This window comes from Melanerpes formicivorus, unplaced genomic scaffold (genome assembly GCF_026170545.1).
Source record: "Melanerpes formicivorus ecotype bairdi unplaced genomic scaffold, bMelFor1.0.p_v2 SCAF_59, whole genome shotgun sequence".
NCBI lineage: Eukaryota > Metazoa > Chordata > Aves > Piciformes > Picidae > Melanerpes > Melanerpes formicivorus.
This window is the reverse complement of record NW_027142411.1, coordinates 3,328,526-3,348,523: the sequence shown is the minus strand read 5'-3', so window position 1 is coordinate 3,348,523 and position 19,998 is coordinate 3,328,526. Positions and strand designations below refer to the sequence as shown.

The 19,998-nt window shown below is 47.8% G+C and overlaps 1 protein-coding gene across 1 annotated transcript; it reads left to right on the top strand.

Annotated features, from left to right (window-relative positions):
• The first annotated feature begins 12,987 nt into the window (after nt 1–12,987).
• Nucleotides 12,988–17,059, top strand: RRAD (RRAD, Ras related glycolysis inhibitor and calcium channel regulator). The gene is made up of 4 exons (XM_068161650.1): nt 12,988–13,496; nt 13,665–13,738; nt 14,432–14,636; nt 16,132–17,059. Exons 1-4 carry the CDS (start codon nt 13,142–13,144, stop codon nt 16,407–16,409), a joined length of 912 nt encoding a protein of 303 aa, XP_068017751.1. The 5' UTR covers nt 12,988–13,141; the 3' UTR covers nt 16,410–17,059.
• The last annotated feature ends 2,939 nt before the right edge of the window (nt 17,060–19,998 follow it).

The window sequence follows — 19,998 nt, the reverse complement described above, 5'->3', positions numbered from 1 at the left end:
TGCTTCAGTGCTCTGTCACCCTTAAAGAAAAGTAGTTCCTCCTTGTGTTTAGAGGGAACTTCTGATGATCTAGTTTGTGCCCATCCTGTCACTGGGCACCACTGGAAACAGACTTGGTTCTATTCTCCTGACACCTATCCATTAAGTATTGATCAGCATGGATGATATCCCCCCTCAGTATTCTCTTTTCCAGGTTAAGAAGCCCCAGTTCTCTCAGCCTCTTCATCACAGAGATGCCCCAGTCCCCTCAGCATCTTTGTAGCCCTTTTCTGTACCTTCTCCAGCAAGTCTTTGAACCAGGGAGCCCAGAACTGGACACAGTGCTCCAGATGTGGCCTAACCAGGGCAGAGTAAAGGGGGAGAAGAACCCCCCTCGACCTGCTTGCCACACTCTTCTTGATGCACCCCAGGCTTATGGTCATCCTTTTGTCCACCAGGACTCCCAGGTGCTTTCCCCCAGAGCTGCTCTCCAACAGATTAGCCACTAACCTGTTCTGATCCACAGGCTTCGGTTACTTTGCTGAAGATCACAGGTTCAGGCTGTTCAGGCTCCCTCAGCTTGGACACTTGCTGAATGCTGATGTACCTCCAGCTCTAGCAAAAATCTTCTGTTCCCTGGTTGTAATGATTGTTGGCTGGCTCCTGCTGCATGGAGATAAAGTGGGAGGAGAATTCATTAACTTGTTACAAATGCTTCTTTTCAGATTTTTAATTTTCCAAATAAAAGTTCCTCCCAAATTTGGCCTCTGGAATGCTTTGTAATGGGACACAGAAACTCTGCCCCTTTAGAGCAGCTGTGTTGAATACAAACAGCCTCATTCAAGTCCAGGAAAAATGCCAGAGGCAGACATCTGGTTTGCATTCCTAGGCTCTGGGCAGAGCCTTCCAGGGGTGGCTGAATGGCACTCACTCCTCTGTCTGCAAACACTGCAAGAGGAGCTCCCTGGGGCAGTGGCTGGGTTGTGCACTGGAGTAACCTGCCCTGTGTTTGAGCCTCACACCAGCACACTTCCTGCAGCTGATGTCCACCACAGGGCACACTCTTGGGCCTGTCCACACAATCCTGCTCTCAGACTTCCCAGCTGCTCCCATGCTGCCATTCCTGCCTAGTACCAGCAATGTGACACTCTAAAATCTCTTTTTCCCCCAATTTCATGAGTGGCAGGGAGGCAGCTCCCAGCTCTGTATCTCACAAGGCAGGTGAACTGCGTGGCAGAACTTCACACTCCAGTGGTGGTATTTCTGCTGTGCCCTGGGTGGAGTGTGGGGTACCACACACTGGGAACCGAGTCAAAACTGATTTGAGTCTTCTGGCCATGCCCATGATTGATATGTTGATGTCAATAAAGTGCTGTGATAAAAGATCTGCCCCTGGAGCTTTGATTTGTAAACCTCATGTTTTACAACTTTACTTTTCATGGAGCTGCTAAAAACATTTTCCTGGAGCCTGTCAAGCAGACAACTTCACCACTTTCCCTTCCTCCATGAAATGCACTGTTTGGCATAAATGAGGACTGAACAAGCAACAGAGCTGACTTCTTTCCCTAAACAAAAGAAAAGTTTCCAGCAAACTCTTTCAGATGTTACTATGGAAAGGTTCCGTGTCAGCAAAGAAATCAGCCCAGGGAAGCTGACACTGTTTGGTGTGCTTCAGTCTGCTGGCATGACTCCCAACCACTGGCCAACAGCATGTCGTGGAAAGCACACAGACCTGACTTCATTCCTCATCATGCTAAAACTGCCTCACACTTTAATAACCATACAAACTGCAGAGAGCCCTCAGGCTGTTCAACACCCCTCAGGAGCTGAGAAGATGTTGCCATCATATTGTGTAGCTTTTAGGTATTTCTTATTGTCAGCTCATACATTCTCATACATTTCTTCTTCCGTGTCCTACCTGTGAAGAGCTCTTGCATCCCGCAGTAGGTTGTCCTCAGTCCTTTGTGGCTCAAAGGAGCAGCTCTGTCTGCAGTGATAAAAACGTCCTGGGTGGTTGGATGGTTGGAAACTCTGCTCTCCCAGCCTCCTTCCTCACACTCATCAGGGTTGCTGAGTAACTTTCCAGTTGTCTCCTCAGTTGTGTTGCTTTTCAGTGTGTTGCTGCAGCACATGCAAGCTTCGGATGCCAAAGCTGTCCTCCAGCACAGAAGTTAAAGCAGTTTCTGCTTCCTGCTGTTAGCTCAGCTTCCAGCAGAGGGCTGGAGGGAGAGAACAGAGCAGAAGTTCATTTCCAGCAAGTCTGTGGAACAAACAGAATGGGAATGGACAGCAGCTGCTGCCTGGGAGCTTTGGGAAGGCACAGGAAGACAAAGGGAAGGAAAAGGCAGAGGTGTACAACACCTCGTGGTGCTGCCACTAGCCTCAGCCTGTGGAACAGGGAGCTTCTACAGCAGGTAATGGTTTAGCATAGCATTCTTTTTTATCTCATCTACCCAAATCACTTTCATCAGGGCTCCCATCAGACATGTCACACATGGGTTTGACCACAATAACCTCAGGAGGTTGTCAGGAGCTTGCTTAACCCCGGGATGCCTGCCAGCTTGATTTCTCTACAGTTTTGCTAATGGAAGAGCTGGCACATGCTCTGTCTAAGGATTATGGAAGTATCTAAGCAGCAATACTTTTCCTTTCCCCTGCAAAGTGACAAATAAATCACCCATGCAGGCTTGCAGACAAAAAAGTACAAATGCCACTAGAGTCCAGTTGCTTTTTGTACCAGTTTTGTAGAACACCACTGGTTTTCTTACTGAGAATCAGAACACAGCTTCCTTAACACTCTTCCCAACTTTTCAAACCCAGCATTACCTCAGCAATGAGTCACAGAAATTGTTTCCCTGCAAACTGGTCACAACACTGCATTTTAGGCACTGGGCTCTGAAACAGTAGCCAATAATGTAAAGAGCCTGGCAAATTCTGTTTTATTAATGATTCTTACTAATGGTTGCATTGACTAGGAGCTTAACACAGGAGCTGTGATCTAAACAATTCCTTCCCCTTCAAACTCACCTTTCTGGGCTTGACCCTGCAGACTTGGAGCTGTATCATAGAATCACAGAATCAGGGAATGGTTTGGGTCAGAAGGGACCTCCATAGCTCATCCAGTCTAACCCCCTGCAGGCAGCAGGGACATCCTCCACTAGATCAGGTTGCTCAGAGCCCTGTACAGCCTGACCTTGAATATCTCCAGGGATGGTGCCTCAACTACCTGCCTGGGCAACCTCTTCCAGTGTTCCACCACCCTCATGGCAAAGAACTTGTTCCTAGTTGAAGTTATACTCTGGATTATAGTTTTAGCATGGAAGTGATGAAGTCTTGTCACACTTGGGCCTGTTTGTAAGGTGAATATTGGACCATTCCTAGTGAGGAAAGAAAAAAAAAGAGAGAGTTAATTAATTTTCCCAACAAACCCCAACCACTGTATGAGCTTTACCCCCAGCCAGAAGCCCTCCTGCAAACACATGTGCAATTTCCATGCACACATCTCAGCTCATCTGTAGTCTAAGCACTTAGCTCCACAGAAGATGTACTCATGCACTTACCAAGTCAGATAATGAATAGTTTTCTGCATTTCATGGCTGATTAAATCAACACTGCAGCTTAGATGCAAATTGTGTACACATCAGTTAATGTCATCAGGCTATTTTAGCACTTGCAACATATTCTACTAACCCTTAAAACTGCAGGAGCTTTGCTCTGGATCTACCTTCCCCTGATATTGTACTGTGATCCAGGCTTCATCCCCTTAAAAGCTGCCTGAGCCTTTCGCTGACTAGAGATGACTTCTGTCTTTTTCTCTGGCTTGCATGCCTAGCTGGGCACTCCCTGCTTCACCAGGATGAATGACAAGATGAAGGAGGCAATGTGGCACGAGTCGTGCCTCAGTTCAGCTGGGGAGAATGGAAGCATCCCACAGAAGGGGCTCACACAAATAGCAAGCCAAGGAGGGGGAAGGCACACAGGAGAGCTGCCAAGGCTCTGATGCAGCGTCTCTGAGTAGCTACATGTAGGTCTGTACCAGAAAAGACACTTGCCACAGAAACTGCACTGCAGAGAGCATGTGCCCTCAAACACTGACAACCTGAGCGGGGCTGCCCTCTCCAGATGTTTGCCCTGCTGCCTCCAGGTCTCCTGCCCCAGCCACACAGGCTGCCCTGCTGCTCTCAGACTGGGAGGAAAAGCTGAAAGCTCTGCAAGTTGAATAGATTTCTGCATGTGCAGACAAGCTGTCAAATTGGTGAAGTGTACAAAAGGGAACGTAGGAGAAACGGGAGACAGGGGAGGGCTGAGATCAGGAATCCCAGCGCGGCTCAGGGGCTGCTAACAGCACCCCAGCAGATGGTGCCATGATTGCACACGGGCCAGAGGCTGTCCTGAGACCTGGCCAGCATGAACTCGGGTGAGAAACGCAGGCAGACGTTTCCATCCAGCATCTCAAAGCTCCTGTTGCCTCTGGAGGCTGGAGAGAGCTCCCTCAGTGCCCAGATGCTGGCCTGGTCCCTCTGTCATCCTCTGTTGGCAGGGTTCATTGCCCTTATCTGGAGCACCAAGACATCAATTCCCACCCTGTAGCTGCTTGATCACATCACTTTTTCAGCCTGCACCTAACCAAACCCCTACACAAGCACAAAATCAGTGTCCACCATTCCCAGCAGCTCTGCCCCTACATCTGGTGCTGGCCTGAATATACAACAGGATGTCTCTGCACTCATACAATCCCTTTTTAGAAGCTGACATCTCCTCAGAGGACATGGTTTCAGCTGAACTGAGGGACAATTTATTTCAGCTGACTTGGTAATTATTGAAGCATTCATTTTAATTGGGATGATGCTTAATGAAATCTGCCAGCAGATCATTTGTAGGGTTTAGTCTTTGTAAAAAAAAAAAGCCCTTAGCAATAAGTAAGAGATGCAGAGAAATAAAGAGGAAGGGACAAGGCTGCCAGCATCGGTTCATAGGTGCTGTATACCACTGCACTTCTTGGGATTCATTATTGAGAGCTGGCTGCAAGAAGCAGCTCAGTGTTGAGGTAGAGGGTTACAGGTGTGCTCTCACCCTTCCTGACAAACAACCAAGTGTTTCTGCTAGCCTGAGAGACACAACAGGGCTATTGGACCTCCTTTGTGGGTTTGTTCTCCATCAGGAAGAAGAACTTCTTAAAGCAGAACCTCTTCTCACCAGGAGGGATCACAGATTAATCTTTCAGTGAGAATAAAGTCAGAGTAAGAAAGAAGCACCCATGGCTGTGTTGCACTATGCCAGTGTAAGCTGCCACTGCTGCTAGGAGTAGCAGTCCTGCATGCTCAGCTCCTTGTTCTTTCCCTTTGCTGGCACAAGAAAGAGTGTAAGCTTCCAGAGAGGTAGAGACCAGCTAAAACTAACCCATTACAGGCTGGAAAGTGTCCAGGAGAAAGGCCAGGAGAATGCTCAGAGGACTGGCAGCCCTGCCCTGTGAGGAAAGGCTGAGGGAGCTGGGTTTGTCCAGCCTTGAGAAGAGAAGGCTTACAGAAGACCTTATTGCCATGGATGAGGACATAAAGTGTGGCTCCCAGGAGGATGGAGACTCCCTTTGTACAAGGAGTCCCATGGCAAAGACAAGAGGTGATGGGGACAAGTTACTGCTGGGGAGATTCCCACTGGACTCCAGAGGAAAATGTTTGCCCATGAGCACAGTCAGACCTTGGAATCACCTCCCAGGGGAAGCAGTGGAGTCCCCTCCACTGGACGGTTTTAAGACTGGGTGCTGGGGTGCTGGGCCAGCTCCTTTCAACTACACCATCATCTAGAAGGGTTGAAGCAGATGGTGCTTGGAGTCCCTTCTAGTCCATGATGGTTTGTCCTGGCCGCTGAGAGGGAAGCCTATGCGCTGATATGACATGACAGTGGCAGGATGACAGCCTCCTTTCTCCAAGGAACCATTTTCTTCTTATAAGCAAAAATAAATAAATACACTTTAAAAAAGGCACTGCATCTGTAGGAGATCTTCTAGAAGAGTCCTCCTCATGAGAAATACTATGTTCTTTTTGTTGCCTAGCTACAGGCTGCTGTTACCTTAGAAGGCTGCAGATTCATCTGAACGATTCTGGTGGAGCTGATTGTGCTTGAGCAGAGGAGTAATGCAAATACATGACCCTTTCCTTGGTAAAGAGTATGAAAGAAAGGGCTGAGTGTGAAAAGAAAGAGCCCTTGCAGAAAAGCAATTTGCTGTATTCAACATATTCCTTTTGACATTAGCTGTTGAATAAAGGCCATTTTCCCCCCTAGCCCTGGGTGCATGAGCAGGCAGTGAAATCACAGGCGTGACGCTTTCACCAGGAGAGGCTGATGCCACAGAAGCCTTTGCCTGCTTCATCTTAATTACAGCTGTGAGTAAGTGTGGAGAAGGGAAAAATCTGTCAGAGTCTGATCTCAGCTCCAGAACTGCAGAGAAAAAAGTCACACTTGCTGAATTTCATTCCTGCCAGAGAATGGGATGCTCACGGAGTCCCTCTTGGAATACAAGGAGCTTTGCTGATTGGGAGAGTCAAGCAAGTCCACTCCACAAGCCTGAGGCCCCTAGATGTGCTTTGTGATATGCCTGTCACAGCAAGCTCTGATGGCACTCTGCCCTCACCCACAAGATGCACAGAGCCTGACAGCTGAGCACTAATTCCCTGGCACTTCCCTGATGGGATCAGCAGCTCAGCATGCTGCTGCCTCCCCAGAGATGCACTGGATGAGAGGCAGCTGCTTGCAGGAGGAATAAGATGAACAGGGAAATAAAGTTCTCTCTTGGATGCTTCAGTGTAACTGGTTTGGGTGTAGCATAGCTTTGATGGGTATCAAGATTTTGCAGTTCTATCTTCAGGACGCACTGGAGTTCTGATTCAGCTTTTTCCAGCTTGCTCACCTGTCATATTCATGGAAACATCTACCACATGATGGCTTTATCCAGATTTTCAGACCCCCCTCCCACATCCCCAGATCTTTTTTTCCTTTGGTGTCTCTCTGTGTTGAAACATAAGCTATGCTTTGTCAGGGCACAATCTGCTGTACCCCAGCACCCCCCTTGCTAGAGTCTTCCCTTACAACTCTGCTTTCCTTCTGCAAGTTCCTCTGCTTTTCCTGCACCACTGTGTGGAGATGCCTGCTGACAGGCAACTTTTGAAGACATTTTCCTGCAGGCATATGGAAGAAATGGGCTCTGTGGGTTACCAAGGGCAGCTTTAGGCTGTTTTCTACTTAATTTCCTGCCTATTAAATCATTAGTTCCTCAATAACAGAGTTACAGTAGGTCCACAAAAATGTTGTTCAGTGCTCACCTGACAGTGTGAAGAGATGCTAGGAATTCTCAGGGCTACCAAAGAAAGCACCACTGTCCAATGTGGAAGTCATGCAGTCTGAACAATGTGTTTGCTACTTGTCCTCTAAGTTCTACAAAGATGTATTAGAAAAAGATAGGGAGAGGGGCAAGGCAGGATCCTCTTTGTACAAGGAGTGACTGAACTCCTCAGCCAAGAGAGAGAATTACTGCAGAATGATAATAAAATCATTCCATGTCTGAAGAAGACATGAGGGAAATCCTACTCTCAGTAAATGAGGTGCTGCAGGATATGGGAAAACTACAAGGGTTAAAAGGCAATTGGAAAAGTCTGCACAAGCAGCACATCAAGGGGCTCTGAACAAAAGCAATACTTTTAGCCTCCCACTTGTATGGGGGAGTTCTCATTGTGTTTATCATGTTCATCTTGTCCATTCTTCTTTAGATACCTGCTACTGACAGCTGCTGGAAACTGGCTGCAAGTTGAGTCTGACCCAGCTCTAATTTGTTATTGTAAATAGATTCATTCCTCTTGCCAAGAGCTATTGCTGGTAAACAATAAATCTTCCATTTGCAATCTGTTTCCCCAGCACTATGCAGGTCTCAGCGAGCCAGCCAGCCAGCTACTTTGCCCACTCCTTAAAACAACTGTCTTTTGCAATCTGTAAATTCAGAACCCTTTTCATGGTATTAGACTCCTAGGTATGTCTGCAAAGGGCCTCTGAAATCCACACTAAGAAGTACACATCCCAGAGGAATTGCAAGAGGATAGTTAGCATTCTGCTTGTGGACGGATGATGGATGTCATGCACATTGGCTGGGACAGGTTTCATACTGCAAAAGAGGAATTAGAAGTGATAAAAGAAAATAATTATAGAAATATCTTAGGTCATATTCTGATTTTACTCCAGACTTGAAAGGCAATAGGGGCAAGCAGCTGATCACAGCCGGTACGTGCTAATGAGTCCGTTCCGCAGAGGCTGACAAACTAAGGGGGCATCCAGACCGACTCCTGTAGCGGGCTGGTTACCACGGCAGTGAGAAGTAAACTCAAACCTGGAATCCTAAAAGCAAGTGCCAGTGTGAAGTCAGGCCGAGACAAAGTGCTTTTCCCAAGCATATTCTGACAGGATAGTGGACTGATAGTGTGGGGCACCCTGTGAAAAAGAAGTGAGTGAACTGCAGAGGCAAAACCGCAATTAGATCTGCCACTTGTGCAACTTGTTTTCAGCGCAGTGACTCACCTGGTTCACTTGGTCATGACATTATCTGCTAGTGGAAATTTTTGAGCTTACTCAAAGCAGTGGGAAATTCAGAGCAGCAGGCAGCTGAACCACATTTCCAGTTATTCTTATCCCGAGTTATTTTCTGCACTCTTTTGCAGGAGTCTCAGGAAGACAAGCTCTTTGCATCATGTTACAAGCAACAGACTCAAAACATTCCTATTTTACCATTTTCCACCTGAAAAACACAAACATTCTGCTGCAGTGCCTATCAGTGACCTTTAGAATTTCTACTCTGGAGCGGAGAGAAAGCACAGCAGCCACGAGAGGAACCAACCTGTGACTAATTTTGAGATACAAGAAGGGATTTAACTTGCATTTTTTCCCTTGGCACTCTGCGTTTCTAAGCTATGTCAATTTCTAGCAGCTCCAAGGCCTGCACTTCTCACCTGTTACTGCTGCAGCCGAGAGAGTGCGCTAGAAATGAACAGGGCCAATTCTCTAAAAGCTAGAGAAGAACTGAGAAAGAAAGGAGAATAAGAATGGAATGAGGTAACGGGGGTGGGTGGGGGAGGTGGATGTTGAATACTACAACAGGAAAATACTAAGCAAGGCACCTTATGTGAAAAGCTAAGTGGGGAAAAATACCATCAAATGAAGGGTAAATTAAACTTTAATAAATTCCCCTTTTTAAAGAGCACTGTGATCAACTCCACACAATACAGGGTATCAGTGCTCCCTTCTTTCTAAGTCTCAGATCAAATTCTTCCATGAGAACCACAAGACACACACCACAGGTGGCAAAAGGGAAGTCCCGAAGAGGAGGTCACGGTGGCTCCACCAGGATCCCAGAATGACCTGATACTTAGGATGTAGCTGATTTGGGTCCCCGGGACCAAAAATGACCCCTTGCTCCTGGCCTCAGCAGAATTTGCTTGCTACTTGTGTTAAGCAGGATCCCCTCATGCGGTGAGGATCGGGGTTAGACAGCAGCCCCTGGGCTGCAGCTCTGCTGCTGATTCAACACAGAGCTGTGGCTTCATCGCAGAGGACAGACACCTGAACTGTTTAGGAGACACCTGTGACTCAAGAACCATAGATGGTACCACTGCTAGCCATGACTCAATGCTCTTACAGTCTGACGTGCAGCCTGGAGGGGACTTTACCTTCAACTCTGAGAGAATCCCAGGTCTGGCTCTATGTAAAATCCAACAAAATGATCACATTTCCAGTTTCCATTTCAATGGCACATGGGCTTACTAAAAATATCGAGCCTACACTATATGTCTGCAGCACTTGTTTAATCAAAACAAATCCCAGACCAGTAGAAGCTAGAAGAGTAGCAAAGCAAGACACGAATATGCCTTTTAAATAGAAATTAATTACAGTTAACTGTGCCTCTAGAAGCACAGACACATAGAAGCAGAAATGGAAAGCAAGTGAGAGAGGAGATGGTCTTAAAACCCTTCAAAGAAAGGCAGAAAAATCAGCATTTGAAGGCTCATGCACCCCGCTGAACCCAGCAGGTGCCTCGGTAATGTATACATCAATAGCCAGCGGTAATTAACGGCAAACAGGATTACAAGCTATGTGAAACATTAGGTGTGCCAAGTGATTAACTTGAATTATCTGTTAATTCCTTCCAACTTCACAAAATAGCTGGACCCATTAAGATCAAAGGAGATAAACCAGCTACGTGACCCCGGTGATCTCCCCCTCTCTCTGGTTCCAGGCACAAATCCTGGGGCAGACGGGAACAGACCTTGGCACAGCGCTCCCCTGCAACCTGGGCTCATCTCTCCAGGAACAACTGAAGCCCAGGCTCCTAATCTAAGGCCGTCTCACTTTCCCTTACAGGAGAACTCACAGAACCCAGTGCCAGACCCTGAGCAGTATCCTGTAACGTCGGAGGGATTCTGTAGCTATTAATTCTTTAGCTGGGCCTGGGTGTTGGCACAAACCACGAACTGGCTACAGAGTCGTGAATCTTCAGTGTGATTTCTATTTGGTATCACTTTATGTTCAGTCACTTTTTCTGCTGAAACATTGCTCTTTTAAAGGTTGTGTTTCCCACTTTTACGTATGCCTTTCCTGGTTTGTGTTCGTTTGTTTGGCTAGCAAGGGTCTATCTTGCATTTATAGCATAAATATATTAATCATTCCCCTCAGCAAAAGACTTCTTGAAGTCTTGTCAGTGCGACTCCTATTTCTAGCTTGGTTCCAGTCAATCTCGTTACATGTGGCACAAAAGTGGCACTGTGCCTGTGGCTCTGGGGCTTCTCAGATTGCCCTTCTTTCACACAGAAAAAGAATTAAGATCACCCCCACCCTGCATGTCAGCTTTGCAGGTTTGACCCTGGTGCACAGCATGAAAAAAAGACTGCTCCAAACGATTTACAAAGCCACTCGGAATATTTTCATGTGAGAATTTTAAGCAGAAACATTCAAATCTTTTAAAAGTTGACTCAAGACAGACTGTCTGCTGCGTATTTACATAATTAATTGCACATAAATTCAGATTAATCCAGGTGGTTTGGCAGATTCCAGTTCATCCAAGTGAAGTAACCCCAGCATACTTCAAACGCCAGCCACAATTTGTTCAAATATGATTTAAAATACTAACCAGAGGCTTATAATTCAGTTGGGTCAAGTGAAGCACGCAGTTCGTTTCACCACCAAACTCTGCCTATTTAAACTGACAAGGCTATTTTGGTTGCTGCTCTGGGAGGCAGGCAGAGAGAGCTTTGCTGCAAGCACTTGGTGATCTTTAACTGGCACATTAACACTTACAACAGCAGTTATCAGGACAAAAGGGGCCGATACCACCCCAAGAGTGTGAGCTGGAGAATGAGAACCGGCTCCTAAAAATTAACAGAGCATTCACTCGCTTAATTGCACAGGAAAATAATTTCCATTCTCTGTGGTCAGTTCCTTGAAGGTATTTTTCATGTCCATCTTTGTGGCAGTTGAATAGCCTGAGAAATTTAACCTGTTGTACGAAAAAAAAGTGTTTCTGTTGTGCTGTGCTGTATTTTATTGGCTACACAACCCCACAGCCCGACCCCATGGATTCTTGTCTTCCTCTTCCATTATTCCCTACATATATGCCTTATTTCCGTCACCTCCGTGTCTCCTACCTTCCTTAGCCTTTTTTCTGTAGCTGATTTGTAAACCCTTAAGCTTTCACAAATGTGATGGCAACTGTCCCAGTACACTCACAGGGATTTTCCCGGACTCATCAGGCTCTAATCTTCTCGTGGTAAGAGCCAGAGTTATTTTGGCTGTAAAATGTCTAGCATGTTTTGGTTGCTAGGTAAACAATCCAGTGTGTACAGGACGCTAGGGTGAGCCATTCAGAACACAAGTATAGTTATCTGGTTAGTCGCTTCTTCACCCGGTCACACGGCAATGACTGCCACTTGTGAGATAAGGCTTTCACTGCCTCGCTTTACTGCCCAGGTGAAACCAGCAGAAGAATTTGACCTCAGTGTTTTATGTTGGCCTCTGATAGAATCACAGAGTTGTTCGAGTTAGAAAAGACCTCTAAGATCAGTGAGTCCAACCTTCAACCTAAGACCACCACTGCCATTAAGCCATGTCCCCAAGTGCCATGTTCACACGATCCATAGGTTCACTGGTTTCTTGAACACCTCCAGAGATGATGACTCCACCACCTCCCTGGGCAGCCTGTTGCAATGCCTGACCACACTTGCAGTAAAGACCCATCTCCGAAGAGCCAACCTAAACCTCTCCTGGCACAACCTGAGGCCATTCCTCTCATTCTACCACCATCAGCGCTGCATTAGCACAATGTATGGCACACGTGGCCATGCATTACTGTGGGTGTGAAGGACCTGCCAAAGGACCTGCCATAGAACCTGCTCCTGTGCAGAGTAATGCAAACACGAAGTAAAGCAATCGTTGCACACCTGGGAATGCTTCCCCTAACGCTACTGCAGACACCAAGCCTGCACCTGAGCTCTTGGACAGTGCCCTAGAGCCTCAGGCCGAGGGAACCTACCGCCACAATACTCGCCCAAGGCAGGGCTGTGAGTGGGAACATGCGGCGCACGCAGCGAACGCTGCCTTGCGGTCCACCGCGAGATGGGGAATAGCATCCCGGGCCGGGCAGGGCAGGAGCTCGCATGAGCAGCGAACCCTCCAGCATCCCGCTCAGCCTTCCACCAGCGGCATCTAACGCAACGCCCCGCGCTTTCCCTTCTCACGGCGCTCGGCGCTTTCTCCTCGCCGACGGGAGCTCCGCTGCCGCCAGCGACCCGTGCGGCTCCTCCCCCGACGGGGCTCCCCGCGCCGGGCTCCCGCCCCCGCCGAGCGGAGCCGGGTGGCGGTGGGCGGACGTGCTGCCCACGGCCGCGCTGGCAAGGCGGGCGCCGCGCGTCACGGCGGGGCGGGCCGAGCCGGGCCACTGGAGCCATAAATAGGGGCGAGAAGCGCCGTGGTGGCAGAGCTCTCTGGAGAGCTGCGGGGTGTGCACCGTCGCGGAGTCCCTCGCTGCTTCCCTCGCTCAGTGGCGGAGCGACCCGGAGCCAGAGCTGCTCGGCAGGACAGCCCGGGACAGCGCCGGCCCTCCGCTGCTCTCCGGCCGCAGCCCGGCACCCCCATGACTCTGAACCGCGGCGACAAGCTGCGCTACCTGGACAAGCGGCGCGGCACCATGCCCGTCTCCGTGCACCAGCAGCTGCACCGCCGGAGCATGCCGGTGGACGAGCGGGACCTGCGGGCTTCCCTGCCGCAGGGTGAGCTCTCCGGCTTGGTTCGCTGCACCTCGTACAACCCCGGCGAGCCGCAGCGGGAGAGCTGGGCCTCCGACTCCTCCGATTCCATCACCTCCTCGGGCAGCGACTCCGACAGCAGCCTCTACAAGGTGATCCTGCTGGGCGAGCACGGCGTCGGCAAGACCAGCCTGGCTCGCATCTTCGGCGGCGTGGAGGACTGCGCGGACGCGGAGGAGGCCGGTGAGGGCGCGGGGCACCTGCGGCTGCGCCCCGGCGAGGGGAAGCGCGGTCACAGTTCTGGGGATCCCGGTCGCGCCTCCTCGGGCAGCTCTTGCAGCCGCCCTTTTCCAGGCTGCCGGCAGGGATGCAGGAGAGTAACTTCTTTGTTGTGAACTTCTTTTCCCCTAGGAAATACATACGACAGATCGATTGTGGTTGACGGAGAAGAAGCTTCTCTCGTGGTGTTTGATATTTGGGAGCAGGTACTTGCAGATCTTTTTTTCTTTATGGTTTGGTCAGTGGTCTAAAAAGACCAATAGAAATGGTCGCACTGCTATTTCATGGCAATAGCTGTGGCTGCCTATTGCTTTGATCCGATCCTACTGCCTCTCCTCTCCTGCAATGCTTTTCCTGTAGCTAAGGCAGGTAATTAAAAAAACTGAATAGTGTTGGAGTGTGAATCCCTTAACGCTTAGAATAAGCAGCAGCTTTTGTGGCCTGAAATTGTGTTGAGGTTGGATGTTAGTAAAAATGTCTTTGCTGCAAGAGTGGTCAGGGATTGGCACAGGCTGCCCAGGGAGGTGGTGGAGTCACCATCCCTGGAGGTGTTCAGGAAACCTGTGGCCATGGCACTTGGGGACATGGTTTAGTGGCCATGATGGTGTTAGGTTGAGGGTTGGACTTGATGGCCTTGGAGGTCTTTTCCAATGGAAACAACTCTATGATTCTATGAGCAGCCCAGGGAACTGCTGTAAAATGAGAGATTCGCCATCTGATCAGCGCAGAGCTGGTATTATTTCTGGGAGCAATAGCAATCCTACCTACAGGGAAGTTGCTTTACTTGTGCTGACTCTTTGTAATGGAGTTTAAAAAACTACCTCGAAGGCACTTACAATAAGCAAATCATTAGTCAGTGCTGAGTAGATTTTTCAGTGCATTGTTGCCTTCTGTTCTAGGATGACAGCCAATGGCTTCAGAACCACTGTATGAAGATGGGAGATGCCTATATCATTGTGTATTCAGTGACAGACAAAGTCAGCTTTGAAAAGGCCTCTGAGCTACGAATCCAGCTCAGAAGAGCAAGGCAATCAGAAGACATTCCTATTATTCTTGTGGGCAACAAAAGCGACCTGGTGAGGTCCCGAGAAGTCTCAGTTGATGGTAAGAGACACTCTTCATTTACAGGAATGTCTGAATTATGAAGGGCTGTGGAGGGTCATGGCCAACAGAAATAGAATGGTTCTGATGTAGAAAAATGTATGATTTGAGGCACACTGGAGACATCAACCCAGCTGGTTTATACTGGAGCCACAAAAAGTAGTGGAAAGGATGGTGGGAGATGTGTGGCTGAGCAGAGCAATGCTCTGAACTGCAGTCCAGGAGAGGAAAATGCATCAGGGCTGCTGCTTTCTGTAGGACTGTGTTTTGGTCAGCACCAACTGAACAGGTCTAACTGTTCTGTGCAGCAGCAGCACTTGCTTGGCTCAAGATGTGACAGTTCAAGCTGTGTGTTTAAGGAACAGGAGTGCCCTGTCACAGAACCCAGGAAGCCTTTGGAAAGGGTGGTCCCATACAATCCTCTTCCTTCTGGAAGTGATTCCATCATGTTTGAGCTGAGCTAGTGGGAGCAGGCTCACACAATTTAGAGTCCTTTTGTATTTGTCCTCTGGGGTCGATCGGTGAGAATTTTCTCAGCTAGTTCCAGCTAGCATAACCAGAACACAGTAGCCACTGCCAACACCTCAGTATTCACTCATTGAAACCTTTGACGGTTTAGGTTTTGTTTTCTTTTGTTTTATTTCATTCTTTGCCCCTTTTTTTTTCTCATGGGCAAGAATGCTCTGAAGCATTGGTGCCTTGATGAGGAACCATCTCTGGTGGCCTGTTTTTGCCATGTTCCTTGTGGTAAATGCCTGCATAGGGAATTGACTGGAGTTCAGCAGGAGATGAGCACACTTTTTTCAGGCTAGTGGCAGTGCATGGTTGTCCTGTCACAGTCATGACATGACTACTTTGCTTAGCTTTGCTGTTAGTTACCACCAGCTGACCACAGAAATTTGCACTGCAGCCATGTCACAAGGTTAGGTGCTCACATTGGAGCACTAAGCATCTGGTACTGTGAATGCACTCCTAGGCAAATCCAGTGGTCTACAACTTCATGACCTCTAGCAGCCTGTTCAATGACTTGACCTTGTGGACTGTATCAACTTCACTTGTAGCTAGTGTGGAACACTCTCACTTGTTACAGTAAGGCAGAGGGTTTGTAACTGCTCATCTTCCACAAGAACTAATTTCTTCCCATCCCTCACACTGTTTCCTATCGAGCAGCAAGTATTTGTACAAGTGCCTCTTCTATATCAGCTTTAGGTCTCAAACAGTACTGGGATGGTCTGCCTAGAGTACTGTTGTTGCCTTGTATTCAATACCATTGAGCAAATGAGATTCCTGGCCATACCATCCCAAACTCAAGAACAGTAAGGGGGCAAAGCCATAAGTGCAAATGTGGAGTCTGGCTACCACGTAGCACAGCTGTCTTGTGGCATTGAAGGCACTTCCCTTACCTAAAGTCTGCTCTTGGTGTGGGGTTTTTTCTGCCAGTATCTATGAAGAGAAAATGTTCATTTCCACTCATCTCCCATTTTCTCTTTCCACCCAGAGGGACGGGCCTGTGCTGTTGTGTTTGACTGCAAGTTCATCGAGACCTCAGCTGCGCTTCATCATAATGTCAAGGACCTGTTTGAAGGGATTGTTCGGCAGATTCGGCTTCGCAAGGACAGTAAAGAAGACAATGCCAGGAGAATGGCCAACACAAAGAGAAGAGAAAGCATAGGCAAGAAGGCAAAGCGCTTCCTTGGGAGGATTGTGGCAAAGAACAACAAGAAGATGGCTTTCAAGGCAAAATCAAAGTCTTGCCATGACTTGTCTGTGCTTTAGAAGCTTTCAGCAGGGACAGATGTTGCACATGGGGATGAGCGAGCATTTGACTGTTGAGAAGCGTCTGGCTGCTCCTCATGGTGATAACAAGGACTTAGCAATCGAGACTCTCATTAATGCCTTAAGATGAGCAAGCAAGCCTGGGAGTTACACTACAATGACTGCTTCCTTGATGAACGGTTCCAGATTCAATGTTTGCTAGTAAATGAACTGATGTTAAATAGGTGGCTCGACATGGCCACGTTTTCACTGTGTACATATGCTGTAGATCCTCTTGTCCTGTGGCTAGCAGAGACTCCAAGCTGAAGGATGATGATGAGTATCACCACAGACTCCCTCTTTGCAGAGCAAAACCTAACCTTGTACGCAGGCTCGTACACCCTTTTTAGCTAACGCAAGCGACGGTCGATCTTTTTAACAGTGGGGAGGGGAGAGCAGAACCACACTAGCAGGGGAGAAAACAAAGTCTATATATAGTTAAACCCAGAGCAGATAGCGTTTTATGAAGTTAATTTGCACTTCCATTAACTGTTACTCAATTAATTTGGTACTTGTTTACATGCAGATTTTATAATAAAGTGTTATTTCCTGTTCTAACAAACTGTGCTTTCCTCAGAGTATGGAGCAATAAAGAGAGCAGTATTTTTGTACTGACCTTTTCTTTTTTCACTCTCCAAAACATGTTACACAGATTATGCAGATTTACATAGGAGGAAGCTCAAGAACAAGATGAATGAGGACTATCCAGTGCCCTTTTCTTTAGCAGACTCTTTAAGAGGTAGACCCTGCTTTTATGAACGCTGCTTCAACAGTTCCTCTTGGGAAGAAACACCGTAATCCCTCATACTGTTCACCTTCAGCCTGATTCTTGTCAGTTCTGACAGGAGCAGGCCTCTGTCTAATGTCCTTAGTTAAACAGACATCTTGTGTCTGTACAGTTAGATCAAGAACAGGCTGATAGAGTTGGGGCTGTTCAGCCTGGAGAAGGGAAGGCTCTGGAAAGACCTTACTGAAGCCTTTCAATATCTCAAGGGGGCCTACCAGGGAGTTGTAGGGGGACTTTGTCAAGGGCTTGTAGCGATAGCACAGGCCCCAGCCTTGGAGATACTCAAGGTCAGGCTGGACAAGGGGCAATGGCTTTAAACTGAAGGAGTGTAGATAGAGATTTCAGTGTGAGGGTGGTGAGTGACTGGGCAAGTTATGCAGAGAGGTTGTGGATGCCCCATCCCTGGAAGTGTTCAAGGCCAGGCCAGATGGGGCTTTGAGCAACTTGGCTAGTGGTCTCTAAGGTTGCTTCCAATCCAAGCCATTCTATGGGTCTGTGAAATTACTCTCTGGCTGGATGTCAGGAGTGTGTTGCCTTTAGAAGACAGAAGACAATGGGAGATTTTTTTTAGCTAATGTGTGCGTGAAGAAAGACAAGAAACACTTATGCAGTCTGACAGCAGCCTCTCATTTTTACCCTATAGTCAATTCTAAAATGGAAGTCTTTTGGCTGTGCAGTCTTGTTGCATGTGCTTTTCTGCCCTCTGACTATTCAGAGAGTTCTTGGATCTCTAACCTTTCTACCCAGTCGCATGTGGAAATTCTTGGAAGTCTGTCACATGGAAAACAAGGTAGGTGAAAGACCAGAGCAATGGGGAAGTTTCCATGAGTTTTGCAAATTACTAATGAAAACATTTTATTCATCAAATGAGCATTTCTCTGCAGGGCTTACAACTCACATGAAATTCAACAAGGAAATGAACAACCTGGTCTAGTGGGAGGTGTCCCTGCCCATGGCAGGGGCGTTGGAACTAGATGATCTTTATCACAGTGTCACAGTATCACTAAGGTTGGAAGAGACCTCAAAGATCATCGAGTCCAACCTGTCACCACAGACTTCATGACCAGACCATGGCACCAAGTGCCACATCCAGTCCCCTCTTGAACATCTCCAGGGACAATGGCTCCACCACCTCCCTGGGCAGCACATTCCAATGAGGAATGACTCCCTTGGTGAAGAACTTTCTCCTCACCTCCAGCCTAAACTTCCCCTGGCACAGCTTGAGACTGTGTCCTCTTGTTCTGGTGCTGATTGCCTGGGAGAAGAGACCAACCCCTTCCTGGCTACAACCAACTTTCAGGTAGTTGTAGAGAGCAATGAGGTCTCCCCTGAGCCTCCTCTTCTCCAGGCTAAGCAACCCCAGCTCCCTCAGCCTCTCCTCACAGGGCTGTGCTCAAGGGCCTCTCCCCAGCCTCATTGCCCTTCACTGGACACCTTCAAGTGTTTTGATGTCCTTCCTAAACTGAGGGGCCCAGAACTGGCCACAGGACTCAAGGTGTGGCCTAACCAATGCAGAGTACAGGGGCACAATGACTTCCCTGCTCCTGCTGGCCACACTATTCCTAATGCAGGCCAGGATGCCATTGGCCTTCTTGGCCACCTGGGCACACTGCTGGTGTGGTCCCTTACGGTCCCTTCCGACCCAAATGATGATTCTGTGAATCTATGAAAAGCTGTTTACAGAAAGAAAGAAAACCCAGAGCTCATTAGCCTTTATCGATGATCAGTATTTTCTATGTTTGCCTTGATACCCCACAGCTGATCCAAAGTTTTATGCTCAAGCTTCAGGGAATTAGTTGTAAATTGAATTCTTAGTTAAATTCTACTGATCCCAGCTTGGTTAGTAATTGGTTCATTTTTAATTACAAGATACATGATTAAGTAACACATCTTTATTATTTCACTCCCAAAGTAGTGTTCTGCCCTTCAGGTGTAAGATGGACTAAAGAGCATTTTCATTTTAACCAGACAGATTGGAGCTGGTTGAGTTTTAGTTTTATTTTTCTTGCTGGCTTGGCCTCTGAGCCCTCTAAACCCCCACTGCTCTCCCCTGTCCCTCCAGCCTTCAAAGTCAGCCCTGCACTCGTGAGCCTCTTGCCTGCTTTTCTGCTTCTCCAGTTCTTTTTGAATCCCTGTGCTGAGATATCTGCTAATTCAGTATGATTTTGAAGAGTGTGATGCAGAGTAGATGTCGAGCCCGGAAGAAAAAACCACAGACAAATTTTGACAGGAGTCTGGGTGCTGTGAACACTAAAGGCAAAGCAGTATTCTGGGTTGTAACCTCAGATCTCTCTTGGCTGAACCAAAAGTTTTAATATTCTCCTCATTAATAAAGGTCAGTACTTTGTTTTGAAGAGATTTTGAAGCATTCAGACACTCTAAACCTTCATTTTTGTGCTGGATGTGGAATGGGTGGTGGCAAGTATCAAAGATAAAATTATGCCTCTCAAATCACATTTGGGGTACTCTGAGTTTTCTAGGGTTTGGGGGTTTTGGGGTTTTTTTGTTTTCATTTTTTCCTTTGGGTGTCATATGAAGACTGACTGCACCTCTGCTGCAAGGACAAGTTGAGGAATCTGGGGTTGTCCAGCCTGGAGAAAAGAAGGCTCCAGGGAGACATTAACAGCAGCCTGCCAGTACCTGAAGGGGCTACAAGAAGGCCGCAGAGAGACTGTTTGCAAAGGCCTGCAGGGACAGGATGAGGGGCAGTGGCTTGAAATGAGAGAAGAGCAGACTTAGATTGGATGTGAGGACAAGTTCTGC

Excerpts from the sequence above, each read along its gene's own strand:
- RRAD (XM_068161650.1), top strand. The coding sequence starts at position 13,142 with ATGACTCTGAACCGCGGCGACAAGCTGCGCTACCTGGACAAGCGGCGC. Across the intron at positions 13,497-13,664 it reads CGCGGACGCGGAGGAGGCCG|GAAATACATACGACAGATCG; the intron begins GTGAGGGCGCGG and ends CTTTTCCCCTAG. Across the intron at positions 14,637-16,131 it reads CCGAGAAGTCTCAGTTGATG|AGGGACGGGCCTGTGCTGTT; the intron begins GTAAGAGACACT and ends CTTTCCACCCAG.